Below are 26,379 nucleotides of genomic sequence, written 5' to 3'. Positions count from 1 at the left end.
GAAGACTTTTTTTCTGAGTCCCAAATTGCAGAAATCTGTGGGGTTTTCCCCCTAACCTTGCCCTTCCGCCCTTTGTGGATCCTCCTGGAATGGTCCACGGGCATCTATATCTGCTGTTCCCCAATCCCACCAGCAAGGGGCGCGCGAGATGAAACAGTTCTGTCCTGGGATGTACCACCGAGGGGTAGCGGAAAGACCACCCACTCTGGAAGGTACCATTGGGAGAGGGCGTGTGACAACAGAGAGGGTCCCCTTACACCGCGTCGGGCATGGACCGCAGTTCCCAGCAGCGGCACTCATGGCGCCACTAGGTCCATCCCCACTCGCTCCTCTTGGTCTTCCCACTGCTTTTGAATCCGAGTGGACACAGGTATTAAGCGGAAACTTTCTCCGTCTCTTTTTCAAGTCCACCCCTTTGTTGGTGGGACCACTACGGAGCGAGAGACTGGCTGTCTGGGTGTGGAGTCAGGGAAGCGTTCTGGGCAGTGATGGCCCCACGTGATGCAGGCAATGTGTCGCAGCAACAGGAACTGAGGGCGAGAGGCGCCTTTTACGCGTGAGCCTGCGGTTGGCGTGCGCGACTTTTCAGAGGCAAACAATTTTCCTCCGAGTCTTATTTGCTTTTTCCAAAAGGGGGTCTAATAGGTGGCCTGGTTAGTGGCGAGGTTTGGGGCAGTCGCTGGCCTGTGCATGGTGAAGGCATTTCACATTCTGGTTTAGCTCCGCTCAGTTCTGGATTCCTGTTGGCAGTGCGACGGTCATTCACAACAGCTGCTGCTGCTAAGTCGCGTCAGTCCTGTCGGACTCTGTGGGACCCCATAGACGGCAGCCCACCAGGCTCCCCTCCCTGGGATTCTCCAGGCCAAGAACACTGGAGTGAGATTGCCAATTTCTCTTCTCCAATCCATGAAAGTGGAAAATTGAATGTGAAGTCGCTCAGTCGTGTCCGACTCTTTAGCGGACCCCATGGACTGCAGCCTTACCCGGCTCTCCGTCCACCGGGATTCCAGGCAAGAGTACGGAGTGGCGTCGCCAGGCCCTTCTCCGTCATTCACACAAAAATTGCATGCCAATTTCATGTCCAGGGAGAGGTCTCTGAGTTTTGTGTCTCTTCCCTGGAGAATAACCTGTATCTGGCAGTTGGGATTGTGTATTGCTTCGGTGTGACAACACAGGTGTTGTTTGGGTACATTTGATCCCCTTGAGCCTTTTGGCAGGGTTTGTGAGTGATGGGATATTTGATCTGAGCGGATTTTGTGAGCCATAGTACAAGCCTCTAGGATGTGTGCCTGTATTACCGGGATGTGCATCTTTGGAGCTTGCTGGCCTTTCAGTTCCTGGGTGAGAGATCTCTGTGTAGGCATCTGCACCCCAGAATGTGAGATCACTGAGCTTTTGATTCTGCGTTCCAAGTTGTGATGCCTCTGTGCTGCTTTAAGGATGGGTCAGTGTAAATGTGTAAACCATCAGCTGCTTGGGAATCTATGTACAGTTTGCAAGTTTTTCATTTGTCTGGGAAATTAATCTTGGGATTATATTGTGGTCTTGATTTATTATTAAAACGTCTGTCTTTCTGTTTAGGGGGTTTTGTGTTAGGTCGGTAAGTGTCCCCGTGGTTTGGGAATCAGTCTCCATGATGTGAAGTATCTGTGCAGTTCTCGTTTGTTTCTGTCTGGAAGACTTTGGTCTGTTTAGAGGGTCTTTGTCACAGTGTGTATGGTTATGGTCTCAGTTGTGTTTGAGGGTCTGAGACGAGTTGTACACTCTGTGCAGAGATTCAGTGAGCTCTTTTTGGTGTCTCTGGGTATCTATCTGAGCTGTTTGGAGTCTTTGTGTTAGATATAAAACCTCTTATGTTCTTGGCTGTGAAGTCTCTGTCCGGGAACTGAGGATTTGGAAGCTGGCAGATAAGATTCTGAAGCCTGGAACCTGACATGCTGACTGTGTTGTTGAGTGTATCACTTGTCTCCTGAAATCTCAGTTTGTATCATAATAAACACAATGGGGCCAGTGCCCATCTTGGAGGGTACCTGTGCATGTTAGCAATGTGTGTAAAGGGCCTGGCTCCAGACTGTCCTTCAGCAAATGTTATCTGAGCACCTGCCATAGACCTGAGGACTATTGAAGGAGTTTGGGACAGTACTGTTGCTGCTGCTAAGTCGCTTCAGTCGTGTCCAACTCTGTGCGACCCCATATACGGCAGCCCACCAGGCCCCTGCCAGTCCCTGGGATTCTCCAGGCAAGAACACTGGAGTGGGTTGCCATTTCAACCAAGTCTCTCATTTCATAGACTTGTTGGTCAGTAAATAATCAAGGGTGGCAGGCGCTATGAAGAAACATATTGCTAGATCAGGGGAAAAGGTGTATGTAGATATGATGTTATTATTTTATTCCAGATAATGAGGGAAAGACTCCCTGAAAGATGGCAAGTAAGCAGAGATCTGGAGGAAGTAAGGGAGCAGGCTGTGGGGTTACCTAAGAGAAGAGCATTCCAGGCAGAAGGAACAATAAATGCAACAGTCCTGGCATGGAAATCTACTCGGCGTGCTCCTGAATGTCAAGGAATCTTGTAATGGGCTGGGTTTGGCACGTAGCTCTCATCGAAAGGGGCCTGGTGCTGCTTTTTCAGTTTCTCCCACAGTTTGTGGTCATCCGCATCTGTAACCTATTTCTTTCCTTATATTGGTAAGTTTTGTCTTTAGTTATCTTTTTTTTTTTTTTTTTATTCTTGTGGGTGGAAACTTATGAATTCATATTGACCTTTTGAAAGAGCCAGCTTTGGGTTTTGTTGCTTATCTACATATTTTTTCTAATATCTGTTCTGATCATTATTTCCCTTATTTTGCTGACAGTCTCACTACCAAAGAGGTTTAATAAAGTCCCTGAGAGTTTCCCAAGTGTAGTGAAATCTCACAGATTCTGGGGCACTGTTGTAGCCCCACTGAGTGAGATTCACTGAGTGTAGATCATGAAATCTGCACTTTTTAAAAGAATTCCTCAGTTCTGATTGACATGGACAACTTGTCTAGGCACTACCAGAGCAGAGGCATGGTCTAATTTTGCCTGCTTCCAGGCTCTGTCTCCATTGAGAGCATGTGACAGGGGTTTCCTGCTTTCTCTGATGCACAAACCCAGGACCACCAGTCTAGGAGACTCACTGACATGCTGTCTGATGTTCTGAGGAGGCTCTGAGACCATCGTGTCTACAAAACATCCTGATGCCAGTCTTGTCAAGCCTCCATTTGAAAGATTTCTGAAGAAATCAGATTTCTATTTAGCGTGCATTTCTGTGATGTAAGATAATTTGTGTTATGTGCTAGCTGTTATTCTACATATTTTGCCATAGCCATTGGATCTTACTCTTGACTGATAAATACAGAACACACAGAGTTTTCCACAGTGCATCAGACCTCTGGCTCCCTTAATGCTGGAGACACTGAACAAGTTACGTAGTGCCTCTGCGCCTCATTCCCCCTTTAACCACATGGAAACACTCAGTTCAGTTCAGTTCAGTCGCTCAGTCGTGTCTGACTCTTTGCGACCCCATGAATCACAGCACACCAGGCAGCCCTGTCCATCATCAACTCCCACAGGTCACTCAGACTCACGTCCGTCGAGTCAGTGATGCCATCCAGACATCTCATCCTCTGTCTTCTCCTTCTCCTCCTGCCCTCAATCCCTCCCAACATCAGGGTCTTTTCCAATGAGTCAACTCTTCGCATGAGGTGGCCAAAGTACTGGAGTTTGAGCTTCAGCATCATTCCTTCCAAAGAACACCCAGGACTGATCTCCTTTAGAATGGACTGCTTGGATCTCCTTCCAGTCCAAGGGACTCTCAGGAGTCTTCACCAACACCACACTTAAAAAGCATCAATTCTTCGGCGATCAGCTTTCTTCACAGTCCAACTCTCACATCCATACATGACTACTGGAAAAACCATAGCCTTGACTAGACGGACCTTTGTTAGCAAAGCAATGTCTCTGCTTTTGAATATGCAATCTAGGTTGGTCATAACTTTCCTTCCAAGGAGTAAGCGTCTTTTAATTTCACGGCTGCAATCACCATCTGCAGTGATTTTGGAGCCCCAAAAAATAAAGTCTGTCACTGTTTCCCCATCTATCTGCCATGAAGTGATGGGACCAGATGCCATGATCTTCGTTTTCTGAATGTTAAGCTTTAAGGCAATTTTTTCACTCTCCTCTTTCACTTTCTTCAAGAGGCTTTTTAGTTCCTCTTCACTTTCTGCCATAAGGGTGGTGTCATCTGCATATCTGAGGTTATTGATATTTCTCCAGGCAATCTTGATTCCAGCTTGTGCTTCTTCCAGCCCAGCGTTTCTCATGATGTACTCTGTATATAAGTTAAATAAGCAGGGTGACAATATACAGCCTTGATGTACTCCTTTTCCTATTTGGAACCAGTCTGTTGTTCCATGTCCAGTTCTATCTGTTGCTTCCTGACCTGCATACAGATTTCTCAAAAGGCAGGTCAGGTGGTCTGGTATTCCCATCTCTTTCAGAACTTTCCAGAATTTATTGTGACCCACATAGTCAAAGGCTTTGGCATAGTCAATAAAGCAGAAGTAGAATGTTTTCTGGAACTCTCTTCCTTTTTCCATGATCCAGCAGATGTTGCCCATTTGATCTCTGGTTCCTCTGCCTTTTCTAAAACCAGCTTGAACATCTGAACGCTCATGGTTCATGTATTGCTGAAGCCTGGCGTGGAGAATTTTGAGCATTACTTTACTAGTGTGTGAGATGAATGCAATTGTGTGGTAGTCTGAGCATCTTTGGCATCGAGTTTCTTTGGGATTGGAATGAAAACTGACTTTTTCCAGTCCTGTGGGCACTGCTGAGTCTTCCAAATTTGCTGGCATACTGAGTGCAGCACTTTCACAGAATCATCTTTCAGGATTTGAAATAGCTCAACTGGAATTCCATCACCTCCACTAGCTTTGTTCATAGTGATGCTTTCTAAGGCCCACTTAACTTCACATTCCAGGATGTCTGGCTCTAGGTGAGTGATCACAGCATCGTGATTATCTGGGTCGTGAAGATCTTTTTTGTACAGTTCTTCTGTGTATTCTTGCCACCTCTTCTTAATATCTTCTGCTTCTGTTAGGTCCATACCATTTCTGTCCTTTATCGAGCTCATCTTTGTGTGAAATGTTCTCTTGGTATCTCTAATATTCTTGAAGAGATCTCTAGTATTTCCCATTCTGTTGTTTTTCTCTATTTCTTTGCATTGATCACTCAGGAAGGCTTTCTTATCACTCCTTGCTATTCTTTGGAACTCTGCATTTAGATGCTTATATCTTTCCTTTTCTCCTTTGTTTTTCACTTCTCTTCTTTTCACAGCTATTTGTAAGGCCTCCCCAGACAGCCACTTTGAGTTTTTGCATTTCTTTTCCATGGGGATGGTCTTGATCCCTGTCTCCTGTACAATGTCACAAACACCGTCCATAGTTCATCATGCACTCTGTCTATCAGATCTAGTCCTTTAAATCTATTTCTCACTTTCACTGTATAAGCATAAGGGATTTGTTTCCCTGAATGGTCTAGTGGTTTTCCCTACTTTCTTCAATTTAAGTCTGAATTTGGCAATAAGCAGTTCATGATCTGAGCCACAGTCAGCTCCTGGTCTTGTTTTTGCTGACTGTATAGAGCTTCTCCATCTTTGGCTGCAAAGAATATAATCAATCTGATTTCGGTGTTGACCATCTGGTGATGTCCATGTGTAGACTCTTCTTATGTGTTGTTGGAAGAGGGTGTTTGCTATGACCAGTGCATTCTCTAGGCAAAACTCTATTAGCCTTTGCTCTGCTTCATTCCATATTCCAAGGCCAAATTTGCCTGTTACTCCAGGTGTTTCCTGAATTCCTACTTTTGCATTCCAGTCCCCATAATGAAAAGGACATCTTTTTTTGATGTTACCAACCAGTCTTTTCTAAAGGAGATCAGTCCTGGGTGTTCTTTGGAAGGAATGATTCTAAAGCTGAAAGTCCAGTACTTTGGCCACCTCATGCGAAGAGTTGACTCATTGGAAAAGACTCTGATGCTGGGAGGGATTGTGGGCAGGAGGAAAAGGGGACGACAGAGGATGAGATGGCTGGAGGGCATCACCGACTCGATGGACATGAGTTTGAGTGAACTGCAGGAGATGGTGATCGACAGGGAGGCCTGGCGGGCTGCGATTCATGGGGTCGCAAAGAGTCGGACACGACTGAGCAACTGAACTGAACTGAAGAGCTGAAATAGCTTTTTGAGAATCTTGTAATACCTGTTGAGTAAAATTAGTCAAAAGCATCCGCTCATAGCAGAACATCTGTAGTTCCCAGAGAGGGAACAAACACTGCAGCCAAATAATCATACCAGTGAAATGCAGACCTTGCCCACTGAGTTTTAAAGTGTGGTAAATTAGCAGGCTTTTCTGGAAGCTCTGAAAATATGAAGCCATGAGTAAAAGCTAAACCTAGGGTGCATCTCCCTATCCAGCCAGGGGGAAGCCTTACCCATAGGTAAGAGCCACATATCCAGTAGGTCCCATTTGGAGCAAGCCAGCGTGACTGAGATATCCAGTCCCAATCAGTGCCTGGCCAGGCAAAGGGAGGACCTGAACTGGGGTTGGAAAATACGGGAATGATTACCTTGCATATTTCCTGAGGCAAAGGACCTGAACTGGGGTTGGAAAATACGGGAATGATTACCTTGCATATTTCCTCAGGCAAAAGTCCCAATTGTTTCCAATCATTATAATTAAGTTGTTGGCTAACTTCTGGGGATGGCTCTATTTGTTCCCAGCATATAGGGGCAGTAGACATTAGACGTCCTTTTTCAGGAGTTAGCCATATAACCTCAATCATCCCATATTTGATAAACATCAGGTAAAAAGCCACTAGATCTAGACCCATTTACCTTCTGTGTAGCGAAATAGTCATTAAACCAAGACAATGTATAATCAAAATTAAAAGCCACGTTATGTCCATAATTAAAGTACAAAGTGTTGCACCGGTCCATCTTAGGGTTGTTAGATGTCATCAGATTAAGAAGAGGCATCACATACGATTGTTGTCGAAGGTATTCGCAGACTTGGAGAAAGTCTTTTCCTTGAAGTGGAGATGTCCACCATGGGAAGCCTTCCACTGATGATGAGGGGAGCACTCTGCAGACCCAGCAGTTAGACCGATTGTGGAATGCAGCATAGGAGTGAGCCCAGGACAGGAAGGCATTGTCTTGAGGATCAAACGGCAAACTCAGGATATTTGGAGTCAGCAGAAGTAGGCTCACATAGATTATCAGGGCTATCTGAAAAGTACAAAGTCAGAGCATAAAAACGAAAGACATAAAATGACGTGACTTAGTTCTGGTCAGGATGCCACCTCTTAAACTCGAGTGTGATGCACCCATGAATCTCTTCCTGGCACTTTGACAGCTGTGGGAGAAGAAAGAATAACCTGGTAAGGGCCTTCCCAGAGGGGTTCGAGGGATTGGCCCCCAGATCCCAGTGTTTTTATCAGGACCTCTGTTCCTGGCTCAAATGAGGGCTTGTTTGATGCAGAGGCTAGGTCAGGAGTCACCTGCTGGAATTCCATTAATGTCTGTTGAAAATCTGAGAGCTGAGTTACATAATTAGTTAATTCTAAGGCTTCAGGGTCTATAACAATGTCTGTGCATAAGAAAGGCCTCCCATAAATACATTCAAAGGGGGACAGCCCCTCCTTTTGGGGGGCAGTCCCAGCCCTCACTAAAGCTATAGGTAGAATTTTAATCCAATTGTCCTGTGTCTCTTGAGTTAATGTGCACAGATGTCTTTTGATAATGTCGTTAGCTGTTTCAACCTTTCCTGAGGATTGGGGTCTCCAGGAACAGTGTAAGTGAGATTCTATTCCTAGAGCTTTAGACACCCCCTGAGTTAGAGCAGCTTCAAAGGTGGTGCCATTGTCACTGTGAAGCCTTCGTGGCAGCCCAAATCTGGGGATAATTTCATGGATTAAAATTCTTATAACCTCCTTAGCGTGTTCACTGCAACAGGGAAAAGGCTCAATCCATCCAGGAAAATATCCACCCAAACTTGTGAGCAAGAATATCCATTAGCTTGTGGCATGTGAGTAAAATCAGTTTACCAGTCTTCTCCAGGATATTTTCCACTTCTTTGTAATCCAGATTTTGCTAGCTTTTCAGTCTTTGGGTTATTTTTCTGACAAACCTCACATCTTTTGATAATGTCCTTTAAAGTTTTCACTACATTTTTACCTTCAAACAAATGAGAAGCTATCTGGTAAGTACTCTCTACACCTAAATGAAAACTCTGGTGTAAACCCTTAAGAATTTTCCATTGAGTCTTTTCAGGAATTATTAATCATCCATCCTTGGACTGTAGCCATCCTTTATCAGTAATCTTTGCTCCTCTTTTCTCATATCTTTCTAATTCTTCCTCAGTATATTGCGGTTTTTCCTGTTCCACAGGACCTGTCCAGATCAAAGGCATCTGCAGTGAAGGGGTTTCCCAAAGTGCCACTTTTTCTGGCTTGACATCAGCCAGCTGATTACCTTCAGCTACTTTACTCCCATCCCTGCTGTGCCCTTTGCAATGCCTAACAGCTACTCCTTTAGGACAATATATAGTCTTTAAAAGTCTCTGGATCTCTCTGAAATGCTCAATAAGTTCTCCTGTTGCCCTTTTAAACTGTTTTTCTTTCCATATTGCAGCATGAGTGTGTAAAGTCAAATAAGCGTACTTAGAATCAGTGAAGATATTTGCTCGCTGCCCTTCGGTTAGCTCTAGAACTTGGGTCAGAGCTATAAGTTCCGCTAATAGCACTGGTTCCCTGGGGGAGAGATTTTGCTTCTAAAACCTGTTCAGCAGTCACCAGGGCATAACTTGCTTTATGCTTCCTACCCTGATCACCAGCATCAGGGTCTTTTCCTGTGAGTCGTCTGTTCCCATCAGGTGGCTAAAGTATTGGAGCTTCAGCTTCAGCATCGGTCCTTCCACTGAATGATCACAGTTGGTGTCCTTTAGGATTGGCTGTTTTGATATCCTTGCTGTCTGAGGGATTCTCAAGTGTCTTCTCCAGCACCACAAACCCAAAGCGTCAATTCTTTGTCACTCAGCCTTCTTAATGATCGAACTCACACGTCTGTACATGACTACTGAAAAAGCCATAGTTTTGACTATACGAACCTTTGTCGGTAAAGTGATGTCTCTGCTTTATACTATGCTGTCTAGGTTTGACATAGGCTTCCCTGGTGGCTCAGTGGTAAAGAATCCCCCTGCATGGGTGTATCTATGGCTGATTCTTGTTGATGTTTGACAGAAAACAACAAAATTCTGTACAGCAATTATCCTTCAATTAAAACATGCATAAATTGGCAAAAACAAAATCAAAAACCGTCCCTGCAATGCACGGGATGCAGGAGACATGGGTTTCACCCCTGGGTTGGAAAGATGCCCTGCCATGCCCCATGGGAGGAGGGCATGGCAATCCATTAAAGTATTCTCGCCTGGAGAGTCCCATGGACAGCGGCACCTGGCAGGCTACGGTCCATGGAGTCATAAAGAGTCAGACATGACTGAAGCAATGAGCATGCATGCATACTAGCTTTGTCATAGCTGTTCTTCCAAGAATCGAGTGTCTTAATACATGGCAGCAATCACCATCCACAGTGATTTTGGAGCCTCCAAAATTAAATGTGTCCGTGCATCCACTTCCCCCCTTCTGTTTTCTGTGAAATGACAGGAGTAGATGCCATAATCTTATATTTTTGAATGTTGAGTTTTAAGCCAGCCTTTTCATTCTCCTCTTTCACCCGTATCAAGAGGTTCTTTAGTTCCTCTTCAGTTTCTGCCATTAGAGTGGTATGATCTGCATATCTGAGCTTGTTGATATTTCTGACAGCAACCTTGATTCCAGCTTGTGAGTCATCCAGCCCAGCATTTCCCATGATGTGCTCTGCGTGTAAGTTGAATAAGCAAAGTGACACTATACAACCTTGTCTTACTCCTTTCCCAATTTTGAACCAGTCCTTTTTCCATGTTTTATTCTAACTGTTACTTCTTAACCCTCATACAGGTTTCTCAGGAGACAGGTCAGCTAGTCTGGTACTCCCATCTCTAAGAATTTTCCACAGTTTGTTGTGATCCACACAGTCAGAGGCCTTGAGGTAGTCTAGTCAATGAAGCAGAAGTAGATGTGTTTCTGGAATTCCCTTGCTTTCCCCATGATCTAATGAAGGTTGCAATTTGATCTCTTGTTTCTCTCCGTCTTCAAAACCAGCTTGTATATCTGGAAGTTCTTGTTCCATATACTGTTGAAGCCTAGCTTGAAGGAGTCTACTAAATGGAGGCTTCAGAAATATGGGACAATCTAAGCTTGAGAAATTGGAGGGTATGAATGAAGCCAAATGAGAGAGACAAGAAGAGGATTCTCTACTTTCCATGATGTTAGCAAGCTGGGCAAGGGCTAGACCATACCTTCAAGTTCTTGTGTAGGACAGTAGGCTTTATCTAGAAAGTCATAAACAGTTCTGCAACTGTAAGAGAGGGAGGGAGAGGGCGGTGAGTGGGAGACAGGCACCCTGAGTGGATGTGAGAGACCCGTTAGAAGGGGGTTGACAATTAAATGGAGGGGGGCTTTGGACTAGAGCAGATGTGGTGGACATGGGAAAAAGTCGATGCATTAGACATTTTCGAAGTAAAATGGACAGAACTCAGCAAGAATGTTGACTTGAGGTGAAGGAGACGGAATTGTAAACGTGGTTAAGACCAAGTTTCTGTGTCCTGTCATAAGGGTACAAAGGTGTCATGGGGAATCCTGGAAGTTGGCCGGGTCTGGGAAGAATTTCAAATAAGATTTTTATGTTTATGAGCTCAAGTTCTAGATGGATACAATAACCAGTATTTACATACTTAAAAGATCCTTTTCCTTTTTTAGAAAAGTGAGAAGTATTGAGATATAATTTATATACCGTAGAAGTCAATGCTTTAAAGCATTACCATTTGTCCAGTTTTGACATATGCATACCATTGTGTAAATGCTACCACAATAAAAATGTAGAAAACGTCCCATTGGTTTGAAAATGCTCCCTTGGGCTATTTCCTTTCAGACTCCTTCCTCCACTCCTATACCCTGGCAACCACAGACATATTTCTCTGCCTATAGTTGTGCTTTTCCAGAAACCCACTGACATGAAATCATATAATACATAACATACAATCATATAATACATATGTATCACGAGTTTTGTGGTAAGGTGCCAAGAGAGAAGTGGACCGGTTTCTCTGCATGCAGACTCACCTCAGCCACAGACACTGAGAAAATCCCATAGTCAGGCTGTAAAGACTGAGCCTTTCTTCGTGTTCCAACTGAATTCCAAGGGAGTTGGGGGAAATAGGTCTGGTGAATAGGAATGTGACATGAGCAGTAGTCCTGAATTTTTAAATTCCTAGCAGTATTTCACTAAATATCTTCATGATGGAGAATTCTGTTGTGAAATCAAACTTCCTCACAAAAAGTCAGCCTTCCTGTGTACCTTAAGGTGATTTCTCTGCCAGCATAGCAAAGACAAAAATGGCTTTGCAAGCAACTGTATTTGGTGTAATTGGAATGCATGTACACTCTAACTTAACCAGAATTTTCTTTTGAAAGTATTTTCACATTAAAAAAAATAAGTCAACATATGGTCATAAAAGTGAGGAAATATAGCTGTGCTCTTAAATACATTTTCTAAATCACAATATTCTACTTTCCGGGAGAAATATCAGTGGGCAAGTGGCGTCAACATTGGGACCTATAGATCAAGATTCCCCAAGCTGGATGAACCTGTGGTTGTGAGTACCTTACCATTTGATGTTTTCTATTAGCAAAAGTTTATTTTTGAGAAAATCATGTTAAGTAGTACAGATGCAGTGATAAAGGTCTTCCATGCTGATAAAGGGTGACAGTTTGTCTTAGGAAGGAACATTGATCCAGATATATTACAGTCTGGCATTGCTTATGAGTATACTGTTGAATTCCCTGGAAATGTGCCCAGTGACTCCCTCCTCCAGCTTATTAACAACAGACTGCATACTTCCATCCCAATATAGATTTAAATAACTTCCAAAGTCTTTCTGGGTAACTCTTATGGGAGCTAACTCTTCTCTGTGGGAAGAGTAACTTTATTAAAAGTAAGTACATAGATTTGTGTTGGGAAAATGTTGTTAGGTTTACTTATGCTCAGATATATCTATGTATTATGTATATTTATGCTATTAGATGTATTAACAACAAAAAGTTTTTATTTGCATGCACTCTCTACTAGGACCAGCAGCCCAGTGTTGAGCAACCTCAACAAGAGGAACCGCCAGCTGAGATTCAGGATATCACACCTGGGAAGGAGGAAGTAAATGGAGAGGATCTAGTGAATCATAATGAAGAGGAGGAGAAGGATGCCTCTGGAGGTAAAGTGTATGTGTTCATCATGTCTTAAGACATAACCAGTAAGAGGAGGAAAGGAAACATTAGAAAAGGACTTCAGACAGTTCCTAAAAAACTGAGCAGAGTACAGTTTTCAGGTTAGTGTGGTCGCTCAAATTTTCCCTTGTTTTCAAGACAAAGAGAAGGGGGCACCTAAGTTGTCTGAGGACAACCCTGGGAAAGGAAAATGGTGATAGCATTCGGAAAATTCTGCTTTCCTTTTTCTCCAGCAAAACATTCCTGGAATAATGCTCCTGAGGGTCTCATTCATCACATTTTTACCATACTGGCCTAAGACTTTTAATTCATAATACTGAGGGAATCAATATCATCATTCCCTTGTTTATATTGTATGCTTTACAGCTGAATTGATACTTTTTTTTTTAAAGAGTCTGATCTGGAAACTGATCTCCAGGAATTGGCTGAGGCAAAGACTGGGGGTAAAGGTGGAGATGGTCCCAATGTCAGGGAGGAGGTTGCATCAAATACAGAGCCTGTTGAAATGCCAGAAGCAGGTATGTCATCCATTCAGAAAGTAATTTATGTGGTTTCTTTTTTTTTTTTTAATTCTTTTATTTTTTTAATTTTATTTTATTTTTAAACTTTACATAATGTATTAGTTTTGCCAAATATCAAAATGAATCCGCCACAGGTATACATGTGTTCCCCATCCTGAACCCTCCTCCCTCCTCCCTCCCCATACCATCCCTCTGGGTCGTCCCAGTGCACTAGCCCCAAGCATCCAGTATCGTGCATCGAACCTGGACTGGCAACTCGTTTCTTACATGATATTTTACATGTTTCAATGTCATTCTCCCAAATCTTCCCACCCTCTCCCTCTCCCACAGAGTCCATAAGACTGTGCTATACATCAGTGTTTCTTTTGCTGTCTCGTACAGGGTTATTGTTACCATCTTTCTAAATTCCATATATATGCGTTAGTATACTGTATTTATGTTTTTCCTTCTGGCTTACTTCACTCTGTATAATAGGCTCCAGTTTCATCCACCTCATTAGAACTGATTCAAATGTATTCTTTTTAATGGCTGAGTAATACTCTATTGTGTATATGTACCATAGCTTTCTTATCCATTCATCTGCTGATGGGCATCTAGGTTGCTTCCATGTCCTGGCTACTATAAACAGTGCTGCGATGAACATTGGGGTACACGTGTCTCTTTCCCTTCTGGTTTCCTCAGTGTGTATGCCCAGCAGTGGGATTGCTGGATCATAAGGCAGTTCTATTTCCAGTTTTTTAAGGAATCTCCACACTGTTCTCCATAGTGGCTGTACTAGTTTGCATTCCCACCAACAGTGTAAGAGGGTTCCCTTTTCTCCACACCCTCTCCAGCATTTATGTGGTTTCTGTTTTTTCAGAATATTGTATCTTTAATAATATAGAAGGAACATTACTATTATTTTAATAACAGAGTTCACATATTCTTTGAAAGATAGTTCAGACCCCACATGCCTGAGTGCCTGACTTACAGACTTTCAAATAAAGAAACAGAGAGGATCAAAGCCATATCGAATTGAAAATAGGGAACCGTTTTCTTCTCTTGTATTAGTACTTTAAGCAACAGCTAATAATTTTCAGGTTCTTTTATAATTTCTGCTTGTAGCAAATATGGCATGCATTTATAATAAATATTAGTTTATATGAAATATGCTCAGGCATTCAAGTAGGTTCTAGTACCAGCTTTAGCATAACGTGTGTGATTCTGTGAAATCCCTTAACTTCTAAACTCAAGTTTACTCATATAAGTTGTGAATTCAGAACAGATACACTAAAATGCTAAGTTTTCAATGCTATTTCTTGCATTCTCTGATTCTCTTCGATGGAATGCATACAAGAATACTCTGTTTTTTTATGACTTATTTATAATAAAATATCATCTTCAGTCAAATTTTAACAGGGGAATTGAGATTTCATTTTCTGATGGGGGACACATGTTCACCTGTGGCTGATTCATGTCAATGTATGGCAAAAACGACCACAATATTGTAAAGTAATTGGCCTCCAATTAAAATAAATAAATAAATTTTTTTAAGAAAATGAGCCAACATTCTTCTTGATGTTTGTTAAATTCTCTCAAATTCTGAATTCTCTAGCTCTTAAAAAAACAGTTGGATTTTAAATCCTTTCCCCAGTAAGCATGCAATGACTGAATAATAAAATGGCAAAAGATAGTCTAGTTTCCTGTTTCTGTGGCTGATCAAGTTGATAGAGTGTATTTTGTCAGTGATATTCAAGCCAGGTGTGAGTAAGATACATATGCTAAGCACACTACCTGCCCCCACGTTTGGTATTTTTGGGGGGTGGGGGTGTTGCCTATTTTAATTGAAGGATCATTACTTTACAATACTATGATAGTTTTTGTTCTACATCCCACTCTCACTCTTAAAGAACTAATAAAAATCTGCGCCTCATGATATAATCGTCTCTAACCATAGTTATTTTTCCTTTGATACATGAATTTAAAAAGTTCTGAAGGTCAAAGATTGTAACTCTAGTTCTTCCTGCGTAATCAACTTAGTATCTTTCACATACGTGTTTTCCCAATTGCTGAAAATGAATTGCATGGTTCTGATTTAAAGGAAGAACTTCATAGTTAGGGAAGAATTTACTGTGTATCAGCCTTCTAAATATTTTCACTTTACATTTTTGTTCCATTCCATTAGAACATTTAGACAAAAATACAACTTTCAGACGACTTTCAAGTAAGTACAGAACATGATTAAAATGTTCTCATAGAAAAATCTTAGCCCTAAATATGTATGGTATTTAAAAAGAAAAATACATAAATTACAAGGTACATAAATACAAAATCCTACATCCAACATAAACGGTAAGAAAAAGAGCAACAGAATAAACCTAAGGGAAAAAGGAAAAGATCCTTAATAAAAGACAGGTATGAAGTGTTAGGAAGAGGAAAATGAACTCAACTAATAAATAAAGACAATGTGCTAGTTTCCATATTTTTTAATATATATATATATATATAGACACACACACACACACACATTTTAAAATATTCTTTTCCGTTGTGATTTATCACAGGAGATTGGACATAGTTCCCTGTGCTGTATAGTAGGACCTTGTTGTTTATCCATTCTGAATGTAATAGTTTGTATCTGTCAACCCCAAACTGCTAGTCCACTCCTCTTAGTTTACATAACTGTGAAGAAAATGGAAAGAGCCCAAGTATACATAATAAGAAATATGAACAAGACACTAATAGTATATTACAGAATTAAAACTGAGGATAATCTGGAACTCAGATATTTTTAGAATATTGATGAAATGGCTAATAGGGTAGAAAAACAAGTATTATTTAACATACCTCAGTAACTAAATAACTAAACATCACCAATACTGGTAATATGCTTGAAAAGTCTATAGAATCTCGAGAGGATTAACTGAACGTAAGCCAAAGCGTCGCCCTTAGTGTTCTTGTTTTAGTCCATTTTGTAAAACTACAACTGTAGTGAGCTTTGTATACCTCTCCTGTCATCAAAGTTCTGCTGAGGAACTTTTCTAATGTTTGTATTATAGGTGAAGGGCAACCATTTACTTGAAAGAAGATAAACTGAAACGATTTATGCTGTTCTTATTTGTATATTTGACTGTTAAAGTTGTGGAAATAAAGTTTCGTTTTCTACTTGCACATTTTTGTTAAATTTATCCCTAGCTATTTAATGTTATTGAAAATTGATGGTTTGTGATTTTTATTGTCTAGTTGAGGATGTATGTAGAGATAGAATGTCTATATATAGATTTTCTGTCCAACAATTCCTCTAAATATGCATATTAATTCCACAAATTTAGATCTACATTATTTTTGCTTTTCAAAATATACTATTATATTTGAATATCAACAGTTTCTACTGGCTTAAACCTTAAACCTGTCCTCATTTTTCAGCATTGAACAAACCTGGCCAGAATAGTCTTGACTAAAGCAGGTGATAATTGGCATTTTTCCCAATAGGAAATGAAAAATCTTCTCCATTTCAACCTGTTTTCGTTGCGTTTTTTTGTAGATATAATTTATCAGAGTAAGTTCCATTCTATTCCTAGTTTGCCGTCTTGAATATAGATTTATTTTCATCAAACACGTATAATGTATCAATAGTGATGATCATAGAATTGTTATTCCTCCATTTTTCTATTAGTGTGGTGAAATGCATTGGTAACCTTATACATTTAAACCACCCTTGCACTTCTAGAGTTAAAAAAATTGGGTCATAACATATTCTTTAGGTGTAATCTACATGTTAATGCATATACATACATATATATATATACCTACACATAAAAATTGCATAAAAGCCTTTGGTCTTCTCTTGAATAAATGGGTTTACAAAATGTGCCACCCAAATCTCATATGGTGGTGTCCCTGATGAAATCATTGACAGGGAAACATTTTTTAAAACTTAATATGATTGTATTTTCCTATAGAGAAATGGAATGCGAAAGCCATTGTCAAAGGTTGTAGGGAGACAGGAAAAAAACTGCTGTCAAATTCCATGGCAAATGCCACAGCATATCTTTCACACACTTCTGACTTGCCTTCCAAGTTTTTTTGGGTGCAGGGAGAGAGCAGCCACAAACATATTTTCTTCTCCATGACGTCCTCCATTGGCTTGATAGTCACCAGATCTCAGAAGCCCTCCAACTGTGTGTGTGTGTCTGTGTGTGTGTGTGTGAATCACTCAGTCGTGTCTGACTCTTTGCGACCTCACGAACTGTAGCCGCCAGGCTTCTCTGTCGATGGAATTCTCCAGTCACGAATACTGGAGTGGATTGCCATTCTCTTCTCCAGTGGATCTTCCCAGCCCAGGGATCGAACCCTGGTCTCCTGCAGATTCTTTACCGTTTGAGCTACAGGAAGTCCTCCAGCTGTCTGATTCCCCCCTATTCTTATTATTACATAATAACAAAATGCTTACCTATCTGAGGCCCCATCTGCATCCTCACGCAGCAAAAAAATATATTTCTGCTACAAAGGACCTATTCAGAATGCACTCTGCTTAAGGAATAACAAGGGATTATAAATAGCAGCTGTTGTGCCCTTACAGAGGTATGAAAATGCAGGTCCAAAAGGACTGAAAATGGGAGGTTCAAATCTACCATGAGACTTAAGTTAGAGTGTCCCATCTTACCAAAAAGTATGTGAAAAAGCCCCTAGGTCATGGAGCTGTCTGACAAGATTAGATCCTAGCTAGAAGAAAAGGGAAAGGAATGAGGGGAACTTCGTGAGACAAAATGACTTGAGTCTTATCTGCTCTGTCTCCTTATTGGCTATGACGTTACATAACTGGGCTTCCCTGGTGGCTCAGATGGTAAAGAATCCGCCTGCAGTGCTGGAGACCTGGGTTCAATCACTGGGTCGGGAAGATCACCTGGAGGAGGCCAGGGCAACCCACTCCAGTATTCTTGCCTGAGGAATCCCCATGGATAGAGGTGCCTGATGGGCTACAGTCCATGGGGTCACAAAGAGTCGGACACGACTGAGTGACTAAGCACAGCAGGTGACATAACTCAGAGTATCAGTACTGGCTCTGACACATACTGAGTGAAGGTGAGAAAGGTATTTACATCCTTTGGATCTGTTTCCCCATTTCTAAAATGGAAATTACAATTTTACACTAAATATTTGTTATGAAGAATAAACAAGATAACATGTGCAATAGGCATTACATTGCAAATGGATTTGGCTTATTCTACTCCATTTTTTCATTTAAACATTTACCTTTACAATTACAGTTCTCTCACAAGTGATACAGATTTTGTATTTCAAATAGACTATAATGTTAAATTTTAAAATGAACTGGACTTGAGAAACATATTTTGTCTAAATAAATATATTGATTCAATAGCAGATTCAATAGCTGGTATCAGAAATGGCATCCATTCTAAGGTTGATTTGTTAATGAGGACTGACAAGGCTACCCTAAGTCATAGTATGTAGTGAAAACGGTGCTCCTTGCTGTGTGTGATGACAAAGAAAATAAGCCAGTATTCTGGTCACGCAACATCACACAACTCAACACCAGACTCTGTCATGTAGTCAGGCAGCCCGTCCCTAAGTCACAGCACAGGAGCTACAGGGCCTCAGGGCACCGTAGCAGTTGTTAGTTTGGCTTGTCACCTTCTACGGGCTTGGCCAGTAAGGAGACAATGAACCCCAATGGATTCAGATTCTACCTTACAGACAGTGCAGAAGCAATGTGACCCTGGTGTCAGTTGCCTTGTCCCTAGTCCCATGGTTTGCCCCTGAATTGGAAGGCCTCAGTAAAGGCACTACAGGTGGTGGGTCTGTGCCAGGAAGGAGCCCGCAGTTGTGCCCTATGGGTGTCACCTCCAGCTGGATGAGGAGGCAGCTGAGAAACGGCCTCATAGCAGCTCTTCATCAGGCTGCTTATCCCCCCTTGCTGCAAGAGCAATCAGGAGGTTCTCTGACAAGGTTCAAGTCAGCCTGCAGTTTAGCCTTGTCTACGTAGCCTAAGTGGGGACATGCAAGGGCACCAGGGCACCAAGACAGAGTCACACTCCTACAGTGTCTGGAACAACACACAAGACTAGGTATCGTGCTACAAATATGACACTTATATACTGACTCCTACATGGAGGAGATCCTTTTCCTGTCACTCATTAAAAATATTCCTTCATTGAGTACACACACATTGTTTACTAGCATGTCTCAGGACGTGTCTGCAATGCTTGAAATAACAAGACCAGTGATGTGAGGTGGATGATGGGAATATCACACTGGTGGGCCAGACAGACACATAAACAGAAAAGAAGTGCAAAGGAGAAACACAGGGAATGGACCTAAGGGGAAAGCAAAGCAAAACGGTGAGCAGGGTGGCCAAGAAGCAGGAGGAAAGCTAGAAGATAAGGTTCATTCTAAGAGGGAAAGAGGTTATATATAACACAGCCGTGCTTTGACCCAGGCTGTGGATGAGAGTCACAACCTCCCCTGCATCACTGCCCCTTTTGAGGGTGGTGTCTGGGAGTCTAGAGATTCTGAAGGGAGAGAAAGAAAATAGAGAGTGCAGGGGATACATGCATCCGCCCTGATAGAGATACAGGTGCAGCTTTTTACAGTAACCACTTGGGGATGAGCAGAGTTGGATTCGGTGACTCAAGAAGAAATGTGCAAGTGAATGTAAAGGGAGAAAACACATTGAGAGGGTGGTAAACAGCTCCAACTCCCATTTCTGTACCAGGGTAGTTGCTCCATTACTGTCGTGAGAAGGCTCCCTGGTCTGAGCTCTGGGAGGGAGTGATGAGCATTCTAAGGAATTATCATCACCTAAGCAGGGGGCACTGAGTGTGTAAAGACATAAGTCTCAGCTTTTACCACTGACAGACACAGAAAGCTTCTTAGCCCTGTTGGGAGTGGGGCTCTGGCAGCTTCTGCTGCTGCTGCTGCTGTTGCGTCAGTCGTGTCCGACTCTGTGCGACGCCATAGACGGCAGCCCACCAGCCTCCCCCATCCCTGGTATTCTCCAGGCAAGAACACTGGAGTGGGTTGCTATTCCTTCTCCAATGCATGAAAGTGAAAAGTGAAAGTGAAGTCGCTCAGTCGTGTCCGACTCCTAGCAACCCCATGGACTGCAGCGCACCAGGCTCCTCCGTCCGTGGGATTTTCCAGGCAAGAGTACTGCTTAGGGAAGCTCAAAGGTAAGTTAGAGGTGGTGGTGGTTGTTCAGTTGCTCAATCATGTCCAACTATTTACTACCCATGGCCTGCAGCATGCCAGGCTCCTCTGTCCTACACTATCTCCCTGAGTTTGATCAAATTAATGTCCATTGGGTTGGTGATGCTATCTAATCATCTCACCCACTGTCGCCCCCTTTTCCTCCTGTCTTCAATTTTTTGCATCAGGGTCCTTTCCAATGAGTCAGCTATTCGCATCTGGTGGCCAAAGTATTGCAGCATCAGCATCTGTCCTTCCAGTGACTATTCAGAATTCATTTCCTTTAGGATTGGCGGGTTTGTTCTCCTTGCTGTCCAAGGGATTCTCAAGGCTCATCTCTAGCACCACAATTCGACAGCATCAATTCTTTGGCACTCAGCCTTCTTAATGATCCAACTCACACATCTGTACATCACTACTGGAAATACCATAGTTTTGACTCTACAGACCTTTGTCAGCAAAGTGATGTCTCTGCTTTTTAATATGTTGTCTAGGTTTGTCATCGGAGAAGGCAATGGCACCCCACTCCAGTACTCTTGCCTGGAAAATACCCTGGACGGAGGAGCCTGATGCGCTGCAGTCCGTGGGGCCGCTAGGAGTCGGACACGACTGAGGGACTTCACTTTCACTTTTTACTTTCATGCATTGGAGAAGGAAATGGCAACCCACTCCAATGTTCGTTCTTGCCTGGAGAATCCCAGGGACGGGGGAGCCTGGTGGGCTGACGTCTATGGGGTCGCACAGAGTCAGACACAACTGAAGCGACCTAGCAGCAGTAGCAGCAGCAAAGTAAATGGACAATAAGGAGACTTCGAAGTAATGAACTGAGAGGGAGGAGGAAAACCAGGATGGTTGCTGTCACAGACTCTGACCAAAGAAAGTGTTTTTGAAGACGGAATGTGCCTGTGGACAATACAGCACTGGGTACTACGGTTTGGCCCATGGAGCTCTTGGGATACGTTAGCAAGGGGATGTTCTGTGGATGGGCACTCAGAGGAGGAATCAAGAGGTAACCACATAAGGATGCTCCTGGAGTCTATACCTTCAAGAAGCATGGCTTGAAGGGAATGAAAGACTCAGGGTATTGGAAGTAGAGGCCTGTGTGCTTGCAGGGTATGCTATTTTCTATTCCCCAAACCAAAGAGACCAGGACGCCAGTTCAAAAAGCATCATCAGGACTGTTGACTAGAAGACAGAGTGGAGAACTGGAATGACCTTCACAGGTGAGTATTCATGTTGAGAGGGGAGTGTGGTATTTTCAAAGCAGCAGTGGAGTTCCAGGAAGACCTCCTTCCTCTCCCTCTGGGCCCCACTGGTGGTGGAGGGGACGTGGGTTGCTGAGATCACAGTTTCAATGTATGCTCCTTAGACTCCATGGACACTTTAATGTATTTTTTCTCCCTGGATGATCTGATCTTCCTCATGAGTGTTCACCCTTCATACTGGTTAGTAACGGGAAAACCCAACCGAAGTTGCTTCTGACTTGGAATGTGTGGTTGCATGCAACCAACTGAATATCCACAGTTACAAATGCTCAGTCTATTCTGGTGAGAATGCCCTCTACTTCTTTCAGCGATGGAACAAGGGTATATGTCACTTAAAGGCTCACAGTCATGTGGGAGAGGGAGTCTATAACACGGCATAGGTTTGTTCCTCACAGAGGCCTCAGTGTTCCCTGAGGGAAAAATGACTGTCCTCTCCTGGCTCCAGCTGTTGATGCTGACCTGTACCGCCCATGGTGGGGGTGGTGGAACTTGCATTTTTGTCTCCCTCCTCTTGCTGTGGACCCAGTGCTCCCTGGCTGACTGAGCCTCAGCCACCCTGCTTGTATCTGCAGACCCCTCTGAATCTGGGCATCATCGCCCAGCCCATCCCTGGGCGGGGACGTCCACTCCTGTGCCGCAAGGTCCCCTAGCCCATTGCCTGCTTAGGCTTCATCTGGATTCAGTCCCTTTCCACATTTCTCCCTAAAGTGATGCAGGTCCCTCCCTTGGATCTCACCTGCACCGCAGCAGGAACCAAGATCAGCCCCAGAAAACGAAATTCCTAAACTGCAGCCACCCTTCTGCCAAAGACTCCGTTCGGTCATTGTACACTGTGCCCCTGGAGTCCCAAGTGTGAATGGGATGGAACCCTCCTGTCCCTGGTGTTCATTTCTTGTCGCACCTCCCTTGTCTGAGCTCTCTCGCCTCTGCCTGCCAGTTCCTCTGTGGGCCATTCCCCATTGTGACTGGGATGCTCTTTCCTTTGGCTTGTCTTTCATTTGACCCAAGACTTCCCATACAATACCCAGGTCAAAGGGGGCACAGTGTAGAACGTGTACCTTGTGGAGTTCAGTTAGGATACTTTGGTGTCACATACGCCCCACGCCCCTGAAATATAAAAACAGAGGGATAAAGAACACAAGAGTCAAATATGCCAAAGATGCCTGAGATGTTGGCTTAGGTGAGCAGTGAAGAGTGTCTGTGGGATCAGGAAGTATGGATATTAATGATGGCCATGACGAGGCCAGTTACAGCGGAGTGACTGGGACAAAAGCTCCACGGAAGGGGGCTGAGGAGACAATATCTCAGCAGAATTTGAAGCAGTTTTGCTTTGAAGGGCAACCGGTAATGTGCCAGGAGCTGCAGAACAGGGTGGAAGATGGTGGGTTTCCCCCTGTGCTGTGGAATGCCAGGATGAAGAGGGAACAGGTTCTGGTTCAGGACAGAGGAGTGATAACTGCAGGTGCAAAGTCCCTGGGAAGGTGCAAGGCATGGGATCCGGAGCAGAGGTGAGGGGCTGGGTGTAGTCAGGAGCACACGTGCAGAGGGGCAGCTGACTGCCAGGGCAGAAACATGGAGTTTTGGACTGGGAGACTTGAGATATCCCACGGGATTGCTTCTTCCTTCTCCAAGAATTATTGCCGGGTGGGGTTGGTGGTCATTAGGATGGAGGAAGGTCACTACTGTGTAGTGTAGTAGTGTAGGTAGGTGAGAGTGAAAATAAACAGCAGTTCTACTCTGGCCACGGATTTAAGATAAAACACTTCTGTAAAGTTCTAAAGTTTGCTCCTCAACGCTCCAGTGCTCAGACACAGGCAGGACATGGGTAGGCAGGAGGGTGCAAGGAGCACAAGAGATGTGTTTGCTGGGGACAGCTTCCAGCCCTGGCTCAGCGGATCCAGGAGGGGCCTGGCGGGTAGTGTTGAAGGACATGTGGTAGGTGAGGTTGGGGTTTCCAGGAGGTTCTGGTATCAGTGCACTGGCACTAGAGCCAGGATGCTGGAGGGTAGGACATCATGTTGAGGGTGATGAGAGGGAGGAAGGCTAGAAACAGGACACCATGAGGGGGGCGGTCTTTCCTGATGCCCGGGGCGGGACCATGGGCAGGGGGATGCTCCGGTGAGGAGGAGGGGAACATCGAAGAGGACGGAGAGTCTCCAGGATGACCGGGTGAGCCTCGTGGGCAATGAGGACGGATTAGAAGAGTGAGGGCTGAGAGAACAGTGAGTGTACCACGGGAGGAACGCCTCCACAGGCCTGGGGTGGGCGGGAGGAGAAATACAGGGGACTTTTACCGGTCCCGCACTTTGGGGGCTTTGGCAGTGGGCGACAGGACCCGGACATACCCGGTCAGGTTGCTCAGTGAATGAAGACTTAGAAACAGGGTCCAGGAGAAAACTCCCAACCGACCTGGGCCAGGAGACTGGCGCTGGGCTCACTGGGTTTCTGCGCGCAGCCCCGCCCACCAAGCTCCGGATTTTCCGGATTCCCTGACTTCCTGCCTGTGTTGCCTTGGTTCCGTGGGCCAGTGGAGAGGAGCCCGCGGACCACGGGTGGTTTGGCCCGACCCCTTCGAGAAGATCCCTTCCTTTCTCTGGTCCTCATGGGCATCCCCCTCAACTTCCGCGTCCACGCTGTCCAGTCCTCTGCGCGAAAACCCAACAGAAAGGATGGATTTTCTTTCGGCCTTGTGGCGTTTTGGTTTCTGTGATCTGCAGGGGGCAGTGTTGCTCCAAGTATTGCCATTCCGTTTCTCCCCCGCCCTTCGCCATTGAAAAAAACGCGACGAAGCCTTTTGCTACAGTTAGTGTATATTTTTCTCTGCTTGCAGGGGTTGGCTGGTTCAAACTGCAGCTGAGCCCTTCAGACAGCCCTTTGTGGAAATTTTGAACAAACCCATTGACACTTAAAATTACAATAAAATAATATAAGCTGATATATTGAATAATGGAGGCGGGAGTGAGCTCCCTTGTCTTGCTTCTGATCCTAGAGGAAATGCTGTATTTAAAAAGACCTTTATTATGACAGTGAGTTTTGACTTGAAAATGTTTATGTGAAGTGGAAATGAAAGTTGCTCAGTCCTGTCAGATTCTTTAAGACCCCTTGGACTGTGTAGGCTGCCAGGCTCCTCTGCCCATGGGATTCTCCATTCAAGAATATTGGAGTGGGTTGCCATTTCCTTCTGTAGCCGATCTTTCCAACCCAGGGACTGAACCTGGGTCTCCTGCACTGCAGGCTGACTCCTTACCATCCGAGCCACCTACAATAATAACATGACAGGGACAAGTGCCAAGCTAAGATCCTGCTGCGTAGATGCTGGACACTACCCAAGAAGCAGGTGGTATTACTGCCCTCATTTTTGCCTTTGAGAACTGTGGCACATATAGGAAGAATCAGCTGCCAAGGTTCCCCGGGTTCCTCCAAGAGAGTCCCTCCATTCAGGTCTCAAGTCTGTCAGATTGTATTTTGCACACTGGTTTGCAGGATGCTTTCCTATCCCCAAGAGAAGAATGCAATAAAATAATGGGAATGAGGGTAAAGTGAAAGTGTTAGTCGCTCAGGCCTGTCTGATTTTTGAGACTCCCTGGACTGTAGCCCACCAGGCTCCTCTGTCCATGGGGATTCTCCAAGCGAGAATATTGGAGTTGGTTGCCATTCCCTTCTCCAGCGGATCTTTCTGACCCAGGGATTGACCCTGGGTCTCACAGGGATTGCACCGTGGTCTCCCACATTGCTGGCAGATTCTTTACCATTTGAGCCTCCAGGGAAGCCCAAAATGAATGTAAAATAGCCTACAAAACTTTTTAAAATGTATAATAACATAGTTATTACAATAAGATGCTAAATGAAAAGGGAGGGTGCCACACAGAAAACAATTCATGTACTGTATCAGTATCATGGCACAACACAATGATAAAGTAAAGCACCTGGAACAAATCAGGTACTTTTCATTTGGTCTATATTTGACTAGATTTATATTGAGAACAGACTGCGGGTCATTTCTTGGTTGATAATGGAAATACTAGTGTGAGGAAAAACACAGCAAAAGATACAGCACCTGTCCTTAGACAGTTCTATTATATTTCCCATTCAGTTAGGGGATCAGAGATGAGAAATATAGCTCTGGGGACTACCTGAGAGACAGATGGACAGACAGCAGAATTCATTTTCACTTCTGAAGAATCTCATGGGCATTTGCTGGGTCCACAACATTGAGCTCTGAGGGTGGGGAGGAAAAGTAGATTTCATCACTCCTGTCTCCTGTAATGAAAAGGGAAGCTATTTGTTATTAAGGGAAAGATGTTTGTGAATCACAAGTATGAGAAAGGTCTTATATTCAGAATACATAAGGAATTGGAAAATTGCAAAGGACAAAATGTAGTGAAGGCAGACAGATCCTTTTGTCAGGAATTCAGGTGTGGAAGGAGAAACGAGAAAGTGGCAGCTCCTGGGCATTTTCAAGGTGATGGACGTGGCCTGTTCCTGGTCGTGGTGGTGATCACTGGAATTTGCCGTGTGTCAGAGCTCAGAAAGCTTCAAACCCAAAGACGAGCAGGCCAGGACTTCCCTGGTGGTCCAGTGGTTAAGAATCCGCCTGCCATATAAAATTAATACACAGAAATCCCTTGCATTTCTATACACTAACAATGAAAAATCAGAAAGAGAAATTAAGGAAACAATCCCATTCACCATTGCAACAAAAATAGTAAAATACTTAGGACTAAATTTACGTAAAGAAAAAAAAGACCTGTATACAGAAAAAAAAAAAAAAAAACTGGTGAAAGAAATCAAAGATAACACAAATAGATGGAGAAATGTATCATGTTCTTGGATTGAAGAATCAATATAGTGAAAATGATTCTACTACCCAAAGCAATCTGTAGATTCATCACAATCCCGAACTACCAATGGTATTTTTCACAGAACTACAAGAAATAATTTCACAGTTTG

General features: G+C 43.7%; 1 protein-coding gene across 3 annotated transcripts; it reads left to right on the top strand.

The window, feature by feature from the left end:
* The first annotated feature begins 143 nt into the window (after nt 1–143).
* Nucleotides 144–16,126, top strand: LOC100298428 (uncharacterized). Of its 3 annotated transcripts, XM_002692026.7 has the most exons (5): nt 144–370; nt 11,756–11,830; nt 12,304–12,442; nt 12,848–12,973; nt 16,015–16,126. In XM_002692026.7, the coding sequence occupies exons 1-5, from the start codon at nt 149–151 to the stop codon at nt 16,035–16,037; spliced, it is 585 nt and encodes a 194-aa protein (XP_002692072.5). In that variant the 5' UTR covers nt 144–148; the 3' UTR covers nt 16,038–16,126. The 3 variants fall into 3 exon arrangements, 1 of the variants encoding a protein (XP_002692072.5); XR_009493672.1 differs by having other exon boundaries at nt 11,765–11,830; nt 12,848–16,126; XR_009493673.1 differs by lacking the exon at nt 144–370 and adding an exon at nt 6,077–9,959 and having other exon boundaries at nt 11,765–11,830; nt 12,848–16,126.
* Nucleotides 16,127–26,379: the final 10,253 nt, after the last annotated feature.

The sequence above is a fragment of the Bos taurus genome, unplaced genomic scaffold, assembly GCF_002263795.3.
Source record: "Bos taurus isolate L1 Dominette 01449 registration number 42190680 breed Hereford unplaced genomic scaffold, ARS-UCD2.0 Leftover_ScbfJmS_111, whole genome shotgun sequence".
In the NCBI taxonomy this organism is placed as follows: domain Eukaryota; kingdom Metazoa; phylum Chordata; class Mammalia; order Artiodactyla; family Bovidae; genus Bos; species Bos taurus.
Note: the sequence above shows the minus strand (reverse complement) of the source record. Positions and strands in the feature narration are given on the sequence as shown.